The 16,058-nt window shown below is 41.9% G+C and overlaps 1 protein-coding gene across 1 annotated transcript in view; it reads left to right on the top strand.

The window, feature by feature from the left end:
* KCP (kielin cysteine rich BMP regulator) overlaps positions 1 to 16,058 on the top strand; it is a 265,538-nt gene that overhangs the window by 30,423 nt on the left and 219,057 nt on the right. The window contains exons 2-5 of the mRNA XM_073579223.1: positions 1,042 to 1,598; positions 3,201 to 3,273; positions 8,957 to 9,174; positions 10,765 to 10,948. Of these exons, the coding sequence (XP_073435324.1) occupies positions 1,042 to 1,598; positions 3,201 to 3,273; positions 8,957 to 9,174; positions 10,765 to 10,948 (1,032 nt within the window). The remainder of the gene's footprint in view (positions 1 to 1,041; positions 1,599 to 3,200; positions 3,274 to 8,956; positions 9,175 to 10,764; positions 10,949 to 16,058) is intronic.

Genomic DNA, 16,058 nt, shown 5'->3' with positions numbered 1-16,058 from the left:
TGGTGAGGTATGGTTTACTTTTACATATTGAGTTGGTCGGGCTTTGTTTACTTTAACACATATCACTTAAATAAGGGTACATAAGTGTAAATTAAACTGTGCTAATCCTAATTGCTATTGTCAGGTGAGGTGACCAAGACATTTTGGTTTCAGCATGGTAAAATCACAAAAATAAATGGGTTTCACATACTGCTGTACCTGCTTTTTTTCAATAAAAAGGCTGAAAAAACTAATGGCAACGTTTTATGCTGCTTTTTTGCAATTACTCATTGCTTTCTATAGGTGAAAAAATGCTGCAAAAATGCTGAAAAAAATTGACATGCTGCAGTTTCTTTTTAAAAAAAGAAGTTTTCCAGTTCAGTAAAAAAACAAACGTGTGCATGAGACTTCTGAAGTCTCATAGCTTTTGTAGGTACTATAAAAAGCAGCTGTTAATTTGTATAAAATTAGCATAAAAAACACAGCAATGTGTGAAAATAGCCTAAAGGTACTGTCACACTTAGCGATGCACCAGCGATCCCGACCAGCGATATGATGCGGTCAGGGTCGCTGGTGCATCGCTAAGTGGTCGCTAGTGAGCTGCCACACAGGCAGATCTCACCAGCGACATCGCAGGGGTCAGGGGTTGTTACTTACCTGTCAGACGCGGCGATCCTGACGTCCTCCCGCCCGCATCCACGCGTCGCTCGTCGGCGCCACAGGAAGTCCAGCAGGAAGCTGACGACGAGAAACAGTCCAGGACGTTCTCGCGCGATCAGCGATAATCAGTGTGGGAGCCGGTCGGAGGTAAGTATCAGACTTAGCGATATCGCTAGCAATATCGCTATAATGTCACAAAACCAGTGATGTTCTAGCGATATTGCTTAGTGTGACAGGCCCTTAACAGATTTTTTTCCTATATATTTATCTGATTTGTTTCGATAGCTTGCATGAATCATATTGCCAGAGTAATTGATTTATTCCTATTTACCCAATTTGTTTGTGTATTCATTGGTGTAACTTTGGTAATCATTCTGATTATTTTTTTGTTATTTATTTCAGTTATAGATCTGCTGGAGGCTCTGAATATTACTCGCTCTATTAAGGGTGTTACTAAATCTAAAGGGCAAGACCCCAGTTCTCCAGCCTGGAAATTTCGGCCACGTGTACCCCATTTAACACTGCCTTGGGACTACTCTATTTATCTTTTATCCAGCACACAGGGATCCATTGGCTTACATTTTGTAGCTAAACAAGCTAAAAACAATCAAGGAACATTGCTGGCGTTTTTGTCTCCAGCAGCCATGAAAAGAGATGGTCATCCTCTTTTACGCCTTGTATCTGACACTCAGGCAGACCAGTTGAGATTGGAATATCGTACCCCACAGACCATGGAACCAGCTTCCCTGTTACTTCCAGGTGGGACACCATTTTCTGGTTCCAAATGGACACGACTTGCACTGAATATTGACATCCACAAAGTTACCCTTTTTCTGGATTGTGAAGAACCAGTAGTGTTTGGTAAGGAAGCAGAAGAAGAACTACTTAGCCTTATTCTCCCTCTGGATCTTCAGATAAGCTTTGCAAGCACCCCAGGAAATAAAGAGAGTAAATTTTTGGTAAGTATAGTTTCTGCTTTCCTTCCTTCCACCATACTGTAATTGTTGCATCCCCATGATCAAATATGTGGAAGCCTGAAAAGCAATTTTATAATATATTTGGTAGTCATTTGTTGAACTATTGTCAGGCACTTGTGGGGCAGTGTCCTCTATGGCATGCAAATTGTTATTGGGTCATCGGCTACCTATTTGGAATTTATCACCACTAAAAGAGAAAACCAAACTATACTTTTAGCAAACTTTGCATAAATCAGTAGTGCAGGTGATTATAAGAAACTTCGGGTAGTGGGGTGGAGGAGTGAAGAGCAGGGAGAGGAAAAAGGCAGAGGGAGAAAGACAGAAAAACATATTGCAGAGCTCTATAAGAAGTGTTTTACCTCACACGAGAGAATGATTTAGTTAAAGACAACTCATCCCTGCTTTATAATATCCTTAATTTTGCTGCAGCTTGTCTCTGTGAGCTAAATAGGGAACAAAGAGCAGGCATTCCTCTTTCTATGCTGTGCTGCCTATGGGAACGATCACTGCAGCTTGTCTCTTCACCCCAGTAAACAGTGAATTGCAAATTACAAAGAGAGCCACCTGCAGAGGGGTAAAAGTGGTAAAAAGGCAAGTCACATATTGGACAAAAATGTTGTTATTCCTCATGTACACACACAGTACACCTTATTTTGAAATGTTACTTGAAAGCACAGTTACCCTTTAATAACAGTACTACTTTTAATCCAATGTAGAATTCCCAAATATTTTGATTGCATCTAATGTCAGATGTAAATAAGAAGATTAAGCATAGGTCACTGGAAGACATTTTGATAGTGGAGTGTTCCCGGGATCCATGTGCTTGCATGTTTATAGAGGACCTAGAAGACATACCTGTTGTCTGGCACCAATCTCGTTTAAAGGGGAGTTCTTATTTTATTTCTTAAGGAGTGCACTGATCTCCAGACAGCCCATCTTCCTGGTTGCTTGGAGGCAGGAGCTCCTGCTTGAGTGACAGCTAAAGCTAGCAGTAATGTTGTGGGTGGCCTAAAGTGTGCACTACTACTGCTGCTGCTGTATGACGAAGCCTTGCCTTTGCTGAAGACATGGCTAGGATTAGCACTAATGTTGCACTCCAGTAATCCCGGCCAGCCTCAGTAAAGTGCTTACAAGCTCCGCGAAGGTATGTTCAGGCATTGCTTTGAGACAACAGCAAAGATCCATAAAATAGAGATGCTAAATTATATAATAGGAGGCGGATAGGATCTTTCTACTACCCTCAACATCACTCATAGACGTCATATGTATACTATGTGGATCTTATAACCATCTATATCAGTATCACCACATACTGTCTACACATATTTAATATTTTCCTTTGATAAGAGCTGGACTAGACCGTAGAACATGCAGGAGATATTGTCATGGATACTTATGACTGGTGCAGACATTTTGTTGTTTTAGACTTTATGCCCCAAGCTTCAAGGACTGATAATCCAGAAATAAAATATGACATTAAAATGTTTTTTTAGCTAAAATAGACACAGTCGTCCATTAACAATGAGAAAAGCAAATAAGATGTATGTGTTGATATGTGTTGATATTGATGTAACCTTTATCTAGGGTTATTGGCAGACAGCTGAGATCTCTCCAACTGGATTCATTAGGAGACCTTGGCATTGTGAGAACCGATCAGGTAAGTAACAATGTTTTTAGACAGAACTGTTTTGCAAATAGAAAAAACACCCACAATGTTTTCTCTAGATGGATCTAATGTTATTGCAGTTAGTTATTTCTCTATTCCATGCTCTGTACAATTAAGACCATGAAAATGATAACAACCGTAGTAATAATTATTTATATATCTTTGATTATAATCAAAGTGTGGCAATCTGAATCAGCATGTGCTGCACAGTAAAACCAAAGGAAAAAACAATGTGTATATACCCTAATGAAAATAAATAAGTAAAAAATCAAGTGCATTAAATAACATAGGGTACTTGGTAAACACTATTTTGATCAAAAAAGTATAAAGCTGTCCCACCACGGCAAGGTGTACCCATTTGAGACAGTAACTACACTAACGGTTAAAACCTACCTAGTGTGAATAGTGGCAGAGTCTCTGGGTCCCAAACGGACACCCAGCTTCAGAGGGACTATAAGTAAACTACACAGCTCAGAAGAAAGGAGGCCACACCCTATTTGTTCTGAATACAAAAATGCTGAAGAAAAACCAAAAAAACTGAACTGGAGTAGACTTGAATGACATGCATGATGTAAAAGCATGTTCACATTGGCCATAAAAGCAAGCAAAACCAAAGGAAAACACAATGTGTATATACCCTAATGAAAATAAATAAGTAAAAAAGCAAGTGCATTAAATAACATAGGGTACTTGGTAAACACTATTTTGATCAAAAAAGTATAAAGCTGTCCCACCACGGCAAGGTGTACCCATTTGAGACAGTAACTACACTAACGGTTAAAACCTACCAAGTGTGAATAGTGGCAGTGCTGCACAGTGATAGGAGGAACCCTTCTCACACACATACAGCATTGTTACAGCCTACTGCATAATCTAGGTCACAATTTGAATGTATTCAGGAAAAGCAATATTCCACAAGAAGGGAGCACAAAAGATAAACCACACTGTATTTGGCATCCTGCTAGTCTCATTTTTACACCTAGATATGGTGCGTAAAAAGAAAAAATAATAATTATGAACTTCAGTGCGGTCAGCAATATATGTAACTGTTCGTGTCGTAAGCATAAAATGTCCTTCTAAAGTATAATTGTTGTTTTCTCTATATTTTCCACAGCAATCAGTAATATAAATGGCACATGATAACAAATTACATGATGTTATATAAAATCATGTTGAATATTACAGAAACATAATTTTGAATCACTTTTGTGAAACTTGATGAAAACTGTGTTCAAATGGTGGATTATGATTATATTCATGCACAAGTGTAACTCCAAAATATCTCTTTGGATGACCTATGGTGCTATTGCCAAAACCCTGCCCTCATGCACTAGCTGAGGCCTTTCTAGTTTCGCCTCATTACTCTAATTAAAAAGCTTTACAAACCCCTTCATCTTTTCCAACAAGACCAGCTCTTCTGCCCTGCCTACTTCCCACATCAATCAGAATTCCTCCTCATACCCCCATCCTTCACCTTTCATTGCACATCTCTATTCATCAGTCCAGGATGTTTCTGTCACAACTCACACAGGAACGGCAATGTGGGCCTGTTAGTGTCATAAGATGCCATAGAACATGCATACAATGAAATACACTATTAAGGTTCATACTTCACAAGAGAGCAGTCATGTGCTCTACATGTTTGGTCACTTTATATCCTGAGGCCCCGCGTACTATGTCTCCTGTTTTCTTTTGCTTGTGTATATACAGGAGACATGGAAATAAAATCCAACAAATGTAGATTCCATCCCTGATCTGTTTTCCTAGATAGTGTAGGAATAACAGATGTAAATGTGCCTTTTTACCACACTAGAGGGTCGCATGCTGTCACTTATACAGTATATTAGACAACATTTCATAATATAAAGATATATGTGTATATTAGAAAAATAATATATATATACAGTATGTGTATATATATATATATATATATATATATATATATATATATATATATATATACATACACACACATATATAATATCTGTTGTAGCAAAGCCAGGTAGGCTAGGCTTAAATGTTTGCACCCAGATGGCACTCCATATGACTAGGCGAGGTGTTCACCTTAGCCATCAGCTGGGGGATGCTGACCAGAATGGATTTGTGTTGGAGCTGAAGAAAGACACAAACCAAAATCCCTCTCTGAGAAGAGTCTGCACAGGCTGTGTGCAACAACAAACTGCAAGTATAACTGGTTGCTATGGACGATAGCTGTTGTGTTAGACCGGATTAGGACTAGCTCAGCCGTGTATGCGTGACCAGGGTCTGGTGTGTTAGTTTGTGCCTGGAGAAGGCTAGGAATTTGTTTGTTTTTTCTTTGGTACTGTGCAACCTGTGGAAAATAAACGTCACATTGTTTTGATACAATAATCCAGTGCCTGTGTGAACTCTACCTATTGCCTACCTGAGAGTGTGAATCCCTACAACATGTAAATCTACTAGCATGAATCGGCAATATCAGCTCCACAATGAGAGCTGTTGTATACATACTGATTTCCTAGGCACACAAAGTTTTACAGTGTGAACTGCTCCCCCCTTGCTCACAGTACTGAGCATTGTCCCGCAGGAGGTATCAGCCCTATTGGTGACTTGAGTGAGGTCACCGAGTGTGTGAAGAGCCTGTTTATTCTTCCTAATGGCATGGAGCCCCCTCCAGGGCTAGAGACTTATTATAGACAAACACAAACTTTTCCACATACAGACACAAACACTGTGAGTTGTCTAAACAGGACACGGTTCTGTGTATGGAAACATTCCCCTCTATGTATAGTAGAAACACAATGTTAAATGTTATGGAAGGACCTACAGTATTCAGTTCAATTCAATGAAGCTTTATTGGCAGGACCAAATAAACATTAGTTTTGCCAAAGCATGTGTCCAGTAGGGAATAGGGAGTAGGGACTGTGTGGGATAATGGGTGGGGACTGAAGGAACGATGGATGGGGTACAGGGTGGGGGAAAGGAAGTCCGTGGCATATCATGGTTGTCTTTCTCGCAGCCTATGGCATGTGCTCACATATTGCCCTGCTATCTCCAAGGCGCTTTCTTCTTCCCCCAGCAGGATATATGTTTTCTCTTCCTCCTTCATGGAGCTGAAATCCGGCAAGAGATTGGATAGTCTCCAGAGGAGAGTGTCCCTCACTACTGAGTATTTGGTGCAGTGTAGCAGGAAGTGGGTCTTATCCTCCAGGGCCTCCAGGTCACAGTGTAGGCACAGTCTGTGTTCCCTGGGCTTGTAGCTCTGTTTGTGCCGGCCGACCTCGATGGCCAGATTGTGGGCACTGAGTCTATACCTGCTCATGATCTGTCGGTCTCTGGGGTCCGAGAGTTTCTCCAGATATGGAGCCAGTTTGTAGTCTCTCTGTAGACTCTGGTACATGGTCAGTTTCTGAGAGCTGCTGATCTCGTTCTTCCAGTAACTTATGTACCTCTCCTGCCCCTCATCTACCATCTTCCTGAATCTGGCTTTTGTCAGGTTCCTATGGTTGAAGGTTCGGTCAGGTTGGGTTTGGATGAGCTGTTCCGGGGTCCTGGTTTGTGGAGACCACCTATATGTAGCATGACTTTATGGTGATGGGAGCTTGGGTTGCTACTCTGTAGGTGAGCCTGGAAGGACAGCGCTCTCTTTTGGACAGCTAGGTGCAGTGGGAAACTGCCCAGCTCAGCACGGCAGGCACTGTTGGTGCTGCTCCGATGGACCTGGAGGAGGTGTTTACAGAATTCCAGGTGGAATATTTCTGTTAGACTGGAGTCCCACTTTGACCAGTCTGGGTATGTGTGAGGAGGATTGGGGTGAATATGGCATCGAAGATTTTTAGCCAGACCCTCACTGGCGGCTTCAGATGGTAGAGTTTCCTTCGGATGGCATAGAAGGTTTTGCAGGCCTTGTCCTTCAGGGTCTCTATGGCTTGTTTGAAGCCCCCTGACTGGAGATTTCCAGGCCCAGGTAGGTATATTTGTCCGTTTCTGTAAGAGCGCAGTTGTTTAGCACAAATGGAAGGTGCTGGTTCGATCTTGGTTTTCTTTTCTGGAACACCATGATGTTGGTTTTCTATGCATTAATCAGTAGTGCCCATGTGGATATATATAGAGACATTGTTGTATATGATTTGTCCTTTCCACCATACGCCATAACATAAGTTACCTTTTATGAGAGTTGAAGCCTTTAAACATTAAAGGAGATGTCACATAACATATATTACCTATTCACCCTAAAGGGCCTGTCAGACTAAGCGATATCGCTAGCAATATCGCTAGAACGTCACTGGTTTTTGTGACGCTATAGCACTATTGCTAGCGATATCGCTATGTCTGATACTTACCTCCAACCGCTCCCCCGCTGGTTATCGCTGATCGCGCGAGAACGTCCTGGACCGTTTCTCGTCGTCAGCTTCCTGCTGGGCTTCCTGCTGTGGAGACGAGCGACGCGTGGACGCGGGCGGTAGGACGTCAGGATCGCCTCGTCTGACACGTAAGTAGCGACCCCCGACCCCTGCGATGTCGCTGGTGAGATCTGCCTGTGTGGCAGCTCACTAGCGACCACTTAGCGACGTACCAGCAATCCTGACCGCGTCATATCGCTGGTCTGGATCGCTGGTACATCGCTAAGTGTGACAGTACCTTAAGTCTTCCACTGATCCCTGGAACCAAGGGCCTAAAGGCCCCTATGTGAAGGAAGCATTAGTGAGCACATCTAACCACTGCTCCATTAACTCTATATAACTCCTGTAGGAAGTTAATGGACAGTGAATGGAGCAGTGGTTGCACATGTTCTCTAGCACACAGACTGACTGACCATGTTTTTGTGATCATCAGTGGTGGTTTCAGTAGACAAACGCACTTATCAACTATTTATGTTGCTTATGATACCACTTCTGTAATATGCAAATGTTTCAGGATTGTGTAGATTTTTTTACGTGAAATTCTTGACATCCAGATTCATTGATTTGGATAGTTTGCTGCATGCTATGACTCCACCATACAGTACACCTCAAGATTCCTATGACTGAAGGTTCTAATATAAAAAACAATCGCTACATATGTAAATTCTGAAATATGGTAAAGTAAATATTCTCTTTTTAGAATCATACACATTATCTCATGTAAATCTGCCTTTTCTTATTCTGACCGTTGATTGCTTATATAGCATCAAGAATCATATCTTTCTTTACAGACATTGTGCCTGATTCATAAAAGCTTTTTCACCAGAATTTGGGCATAACGCTTTGAAACGGTGCAACGCAAGGCTGCACTAAACTTTTGCAACTTTTGGCATGTGAAGGTTTTAGGTACTTCTCAACTGGCGTAAGATTTGTGGCGAGGACACACGGAGGTACATGCCACTTTTCAGATGCTCCTGTGTCCCTTAATTAATGAGAAGCACCCAAATGTAGCACATCCCTGCATCAAGACCGCCGTGAAAACCACCAGCCTTGATAAATTGGGTCCATTGTCGATACTGACTGTCCCAATTGGGGCTCACAATCTAAATTCATATGGTAAATGGGAGGAAAACCAGAATACCCAGAGGAAACCCACTCATTTCCAATTATGTTTACATTCATACAGTGTCATACTAAAGATAAATGAATGGTTGAATAGGTAAGTGACTTTCGTGTGTTCTCAATGATCCGCCTTCTACATTGTACCATGATGTACCATCCTTTTCCCCCAGATTCTCTCACTCTCTCCTCCTCCCTGTCTGTGGAGCGACACATGGACGATGAGGATGTACAGAGGCAGCCTCGAGCCCCAGACATGTCTGACACACAGCATTATCAGCAGCAGCAGAGCGAAATTCCCACAACTTTTCTTTCTCAAGATGAAAGAATGCGAAGACTGGAGGAAGTTGTTCAGGGTTTGACTAATATGCTTGATATGGTGAAAGTTCAGGTTAGTTCAGTCAAATTGAATTGGTTGTTTTTCCATAGACTAAAGATGCCAATACACCTTAGATCACAGTCAATCAAACAGTAATTTGGCCAAAAGCTCCCCATGTCCATGTACTTTTGGTGAAACCACAAATTTCAACTGGCTGACCCGTTTTCTGTCGGGGAGATAAGTTGCTTCTATAACTGACTGGCAGTAGCTTATTACTCTCTTCTGATTGGGAATATATATGCACACTTTGGTGAGTATGCATGTGTATTGAGAAAGACCTTACTGATTGGCAGCTATGGCCAGCTCTAATTTAGCTTCAAGGGGTTGTCTCATCTTTGGCAGGAGTACATTACTTTCCGGCTTCCAGCTTTCTGAGGAGTGGTGGGAGGGCGGGGACAGTACGTTCTTGCTTGATTGACAGTTTGGACTAGCAGCATTATTAAACCGCTGCCCTGAATTATGCGCCCTTCTATGCTGCAATAAAAGGCAATTTTGCCTCTGCAGCTTTGGAGGAGTGCAAGAGCACAGAATCTGGCTGGATCAAATGTTAACAGTAATCCGGACAGCTTTCGAGCAGCGCTTACAAGCTCCATTGTTTAAAGCTTGTAAGCACTGCACTTGTTCAGCCACCACTGCAGGCCATTAGTAAACATTGAAATTAAAAATGCCTGTGTTCTTGACAAAGGAGAGTATTTTTAATAACAAGTTGATTTCTTTACAAGCACTTTGCAGTTTGTAACCATTAATGAACATGAGAATAACCCTTTACGTTGATTTAGGCTTAAAGCTTATATGAAGAAAGAATAGATGAAATTCACCATGGGAAAAGTTCTTCCATTAGTCTGGAATTATTTATCATAAAATAAATGATTATTTCAAATCATATTATAATTAATTTGGTATTTGCAGAGGGCAAAGGTCACTGCAAATCCGGGCATTCCTGGCGTGTACATGACATGTGGGATTCACGTATGTGTTTTTTGTCCAGATGGGTTTTTGATGAGAAATTCCAGGAGACACTGTCCTCATTTGGAAACGGAGTGTTGGAATATTGCATAATGGAGCATAGACAAGGCCCTGCTTCTTGTCACAACCACTAGAGATCAGGACTTTGTGGTTCCACACTTGCAGATATTTCTGAGGAGATGTAATGTACATGTAACTTGTAGTTTTGGTATCAACTGTGAACAACTGGCTTATTTTCACATTGAATATCATTTACAAGTTGTCCTTTGGGAAATCCTAGTAAACTAAATTTTGCAGATATCTCTTCTTGAACTCCGGACAAATGCTCTTGTACTTTCCCTAAATCACGTCATGTCAGGGTTCCTAAAAGCCCTGAGCTGATAAGGTGTCCCTGAGGATTTAGATAATTGTTTATTCTCAGGCTTAACACGGCCTGTGCCAGACACATGAAATCCATTACAGCTCAATGAGAAATGATCTGGTAAATCCGATTTCTATATCTCCATAGAAAAAAATACAGTTTAGAATATATTACAACGAATCATAATATTTCTTTGGATGGTGGTACTTGCCACCTTGTAGGTAGGAGTAAAAAAAAACAAAAACCTGAAATTGAGATTACTATTGTGCCCACAGAATTCTGATCTCCAAGCCAGGGTAAAAGCTCTGGAAAGATGTGAATGTCGCCTGCCAACCTGTCTATGGGAAGGAAAAGAGTATCGGGACAGTGAGACTTGGAAGAAGGACGCATGTAACATTTGCGTGTGCATTGGAGGTTCCATAAAGTGCTCACTACGTGAAGACAGGCATGAGTGTGTGGGTGAGTAGTTGTATGAGCATGTAACACTTTGTACTGTAAATTGTATTCACATTCATAATAGGAGGAGAATAATAGGAGGTTTGGAAAATAGTGATATATTACACAGAGAGGGAAAAACCAATATTATCAGACCAGTCGACAGGGGCGTAACATGAAGCTTGTGGGCTCTAAAGCAAAACATCCAACAGGACTCCCAACTATCACAGGTCTTTAATAAGAAAAGCCTTTTCATATAGGCCAAAGGGAACTTGTGGGACCCTTAGGCTCCAGTGTCTGTGTGCAGTTGCAACCACTGCAACTATTATGCCACTGCCAGTCAATTTCCAGATGCCTAAAGTTAACCTTCTGGAAATTCAGAAAAGGATAACATAAAGAAACCTTATGTCTATATGCAGTTAATCTGGGATGCTTAATGGGAACCTGACCGTTCCCAATGGCTACTGTAGCGGAATGCATGCCAACTCCTTTATTCTAATATGATGTTTTATGTGATTACTTATGTTGTAGTCTTTTAAAATTAAACTATAGTTCTGTAGCATTTCCTGAGGCAGGACTAGTCCAGTGTGTTGTCTGTACCCCAGACTAGTCCGGGATTGCATCCTCTAATCATGCCTTCCTAGTCATGATTGATAGGCTGCATATAATAGTAAGACCACAATGCAAGCCATAAGGCTCCTTCATCAGTGAGATGTATGAAGGGGCCACTCTGACAAGTACCTGCGTCCCAAACATTTTTGACCAATATCAGCTCGCTATCTACCTTAAAACACAGAAGCCAAACAAAGCAAAATATTTAAAGACTTTGTCCAAACTCAGTAATACTCACCTCCCTCCTCTCCAGTGCTGCCTGGCCACCGCTGCTCTGGTCTTAGTTAACAAACTGCTGTGGTATTATCAGGACCACAGAGAATGGGACTACTGCAGACAATCATGGAGCTATGCAGCTCTGCCGATCGGCTGCAGTGGTCACGTGTGTTGTAATCCTGACGTCACCACTACAACCTTTCAACAAAGAGGAGCAGCAGCAGAGAGAATCAGCGCCGGGGCAGAGGAGGATGGGTATTGTTGAGTTTGTTCTTTTCAACAGCTGCAACCCTATTAAAAAATGATCCAAGGCAACCCTTTAAGAATATCCACATAAAAAATAAGAATTTAATTTACACCCCCACCTCTAAGGTTTACATAACTTTTAAAAACCAAATGAATATATCAAGAAAAATGCAATATTGATTACTATAGTAATACTGTACGAATTTTTATACAGTTAAGTTTTTTTTTACCATAGGGCGTTGACCTTGTTTTTAAGAAGTTTTATATATAAAATGTATTTGTTTTAATGTGTTACATTTCCAATCTTTATTTCCCCACTGAGAAAAAATCCAATGGATTATGTCAGCAGCAGACCCATGCAAATTCTTAGACTGAGAGAATACATAGTAACTGGGGTCTCATGGTCTCTATGGTTACTTTCGATTCAATAACTGACCCGCAATCCTCTTGGCAGAAGCTATAACATATGGGTCTGGGGCAAAGATCATGGAAGTGACCCCCACAGCCTTTGTAAAACCTGAGGGAAAAATACTCATGTAATTTATTTTATTTCATCTGCATGCTATGTTAGATTCTCCCACATATTCAGAATCATGGGTTTCCTACAGTCAGGGTAGATTTTAGCTTTTCTGCTGCCTGAGGAAAAGATTAATGTCTCCACCTCCCTTCCAGAAAAAAAGGGGGAATAAATACACACCAGCAGTAGATATACATAAATACACTGACAAGCAAAAGGGTTACAATGTTTTGAACTTATGATTTTGAGGCTCCATATCTCACCGTCCACTACTGCTTCTAACATGAGACTGCCATTATTTTATAGACAACCACCTTGGTTATCTCTATATATAAAATGAATGTGTGTGTGTGTGTGTGTGTGTGTGTGTGTATCACCAACCAATCACAAAGCATCTTTCATTTCACCTGAGCTGTTCAAAAGAAGCTGAGCTGAGCTGTGATTGGTTGCTATGAGCAACAGTTTTCCTTGCAAACAATCACTAAGCATCTCTCATTTCACCAGAGCTGGTTAAAAGTAGCTGAGCTAGATTGGTTGCTATGACCAACAGTTTTCCCACGTGACAACACCTCAGCAGACACTGACATGGTGGGAGAAATATAGCATCCCTGGGAACATAAGCTCCCAGCCATTGTCTGCCCCCCTGAAAGGAGCAGAGATCACATGACAGAAATGAATCCCCTTCCCGTGCCTATATCCCCATCACACATCCGCCATCCCGTAGGCACATCTTCCCTCTTAAAGGGATCATTGGTATGGAAGTCAGAGCAAATCCATCCAGTGCTTTGGTACTGACCCCAGGGACTCTTAAAGGGATCATTGGAATGGAAGTCAGAGCAATCCCACTCTGCGCTTTGGTACTGACCCCAGGCCTTTCTTAAAGGGGATCTCCGGTATGGAAGTTCGGGCAAATCCATCCAGCGCTTTAATTCTGACCCCAGCCTCTCTTAACCCCTTAATCCCATATGATGTACTATCCCATCCATGTGCCCTGGGACTTAATTCCCAGGGACGTGATAGTACGTCATAGCGATCAGCGGCGCCCACGTGGTGAGCGCCGCTGATCGTGGCCAGGTGTCAGCTGATTATCACAGCTGACACCCGGCACAATGTGTCAGGGGCAGTCACGGACCGCCCCGACACGTTAACCCCTTGCACACCACGATCAAACAGGATCGCGGTGTACCAGGGGTTAAAGGGAAGCATCGGCAGGGAGGGGGCTCCCTCCGTGCTTCCCTGAGCCCCCCACGGCAGCGCAATGTGCAGCGCTGCTGCGGGGGGCTCCTTCCCTGCAGGCCCCCGAATCCAAGATGGCGACGAGGACCTTCGGGGGCCTGCAGGGAGCCGGCTTCCTCAGTGACTGCAAAGCGCAGGCACGAGGAAGCCTGCTGTACTGCCTGTGACAGATCGCTGACCTGTCACAGTGATCTGTGATGTGACAGATCAGCGATCTGTCACAGGACAGTGATGTCCCACCTGGGACAATGTAATAAAGTTAAAAAAAAGTGTTAAAATAATTAAAAAAAAATTAGAAAAAAAAAATATTCCCCCAATAAATTCATTTTTTGGAAATAAAAACAAAACAAAACAATAAAAGTACACATATTTGGTATCGCCGCGTCCATAGCGACCTGCCCTATAAAACTATCCCATTAGTTAATCCCTTTAGCGAACCCCTTAAAAATAAAAATAAAAAACTAAGCAAAAAATAATGATTTATTATCATACCGCCGAACAAAAAGTGCAATAACACGTGATCAAAAAGACGCATATAAATATCCATGGTACCGCTGAAAACATAATCTTGTCCTGCAAAAAACGAGCCACCACACAGCATTGTCAGCGAAAAAATAAAAAAGTTATAGCTCGCAGAACAAAGCGATGCAAAAATAATTATTTTTTTATAGAAAATAGTTTTCATTGCATAAAACAGACAAAACATAAAAAAAACCTAAATGATGTATCGCTGTAACCATACTGACCCGAAGAATAAAGCCGCTTTATCAATTTTATCGCACGCGGAACGGTGTAAACGCACCCCCCCAAAAGAAATTCATGAAACGCTGGTTTTTGTTCATTCTGCATCCCAAAAATCAGAATAAAAAGCGATCAAAAAATGTCACGTGCCCGAAAGTGATGCCAATAAAAACGTCAACTCGTCCCGCAAAAAATAAGACCTCACATGACTCGGTGGGTCAAAATATGGAAAAATTATAGCTCTCAATATGTGGTGATGCAAAAACTATTTTTACAATAAAAAGCGTCTTTTAGCGTATGACAGCTGCCAAACATAAAAACCCGCCATAAATAGTAAATCAAACCCCCCGTCATCACCCCCCTTAGTTAGGGAAAAATAATAAAATTAAAAGAAAATGTATTTATTTCCATTTTCCCATTAGGGTTAGGGCTAGGGCCAGGGTTAGGGCCAGGGTTAGGGCTAGGGTTAGGGCTAGGGTTAGGGCTGAGATTAGGGTTAGGGGTGTGTTGGGGTTAGGGTTGGAGTTAGAATTGGGGTTTCCACTGTTTGGGCACATCAGGTGCTCTCCAAATGCAACATGGCGTCTGATCTCAATTCCAGCCAATTCTGAGTTGAAAAAGTCAAATGGTAGTCCTTCTCTTCCAAGCTCTGCCATGCGCCCAAGCAGTGTTTTACCCCCACATATGGGGTATCAGCCTACTCAGGACAAATTGCAAAACAACTTTTGGGGTCCAATTTCTCCTGTTACCCTTAGGAAAATAAAAAATTGGGGGCAAAAATATCATTTTTGTGGAAAAAAATGATTTTTTTATTTTCACGCCCGGGCGTTATAAACTTCTGTGAAGCACTTGGGGGTTCAAAGTGCTCACCACACATCTAGATAAGTTCCATGGGGGGTCTAGTTTCCAAAATGGGGTCACTTGTGGGGAGTTTCAATAGTTTAGGTGCATCAGGGGCTCTCCAAACGCACATGACACCCGCAGACCATTCCATCAAAGTCTGTATTCCAAAATGTCACTACTTCCCTTCCGAGACCCGACGTGTGCCCATAAAGTAGTTTTCTCCCACATATGGGGTATCAGCGTACTCAGGACAAATTGGACAACAACTTTTGGGGTCCAATTTCTCCTGTTACCCTTGGGAAAATAAAAAAATTGGGGACTTATTGATCATGTTTGTGGAAAAAATGCGATTTTTTTTTTTTTTATTTTCACGCCCGGGCGTTATAAACTTCTGTGAGGCACTGGAGGGGTCAAAGTGCTCACCACACATCTAGATAAGTTCCTTGGGGGGTCTAGTTTCCAAAATGGTGTCATTTGTGGGGGGTTTCCACTGTTTTGGTACATCAGGGGTTTTCCAATCGTGACATGGTGTCCGATCTCAATTCCAGCCAAAAACGTCAAATGGCACTGCTTCCCTTCCGAGCTCTGCCATGCGCCCAAATAGTGGTTTACCCCCACATGTGGGGTATAGGCGTACTCAGGACAAATTGCACAATAACTTTTAGGGTCCTGTTACCCTTGGGAAAATAAAAATTGGGGGTGAAAAGATCATTTTTGTGGAAA

This window comes from Dendrobates tinctorius, unplaced genomic scaffold, assembly GCF_039654945.1.
Source record: "Dendrobates tinctorius isolate UK_male_01 unplaced genomic scaffold, ASM3965494v1 ptg000062l, whole genome shotgun sequence".
Taxonomy (NCBI): domain Eukaryota; kingdom Metazoa; phylum Chordata; class Amphibia; order Anura; family Dendrobatidae; genus Dendrobates; species Dendrobates tinctorius.
The sequence above is the reverse complement of the archived record's forward strand: the minus strand, read 5'-3'. Positions and strand labels throughout refer to the sequence as shown.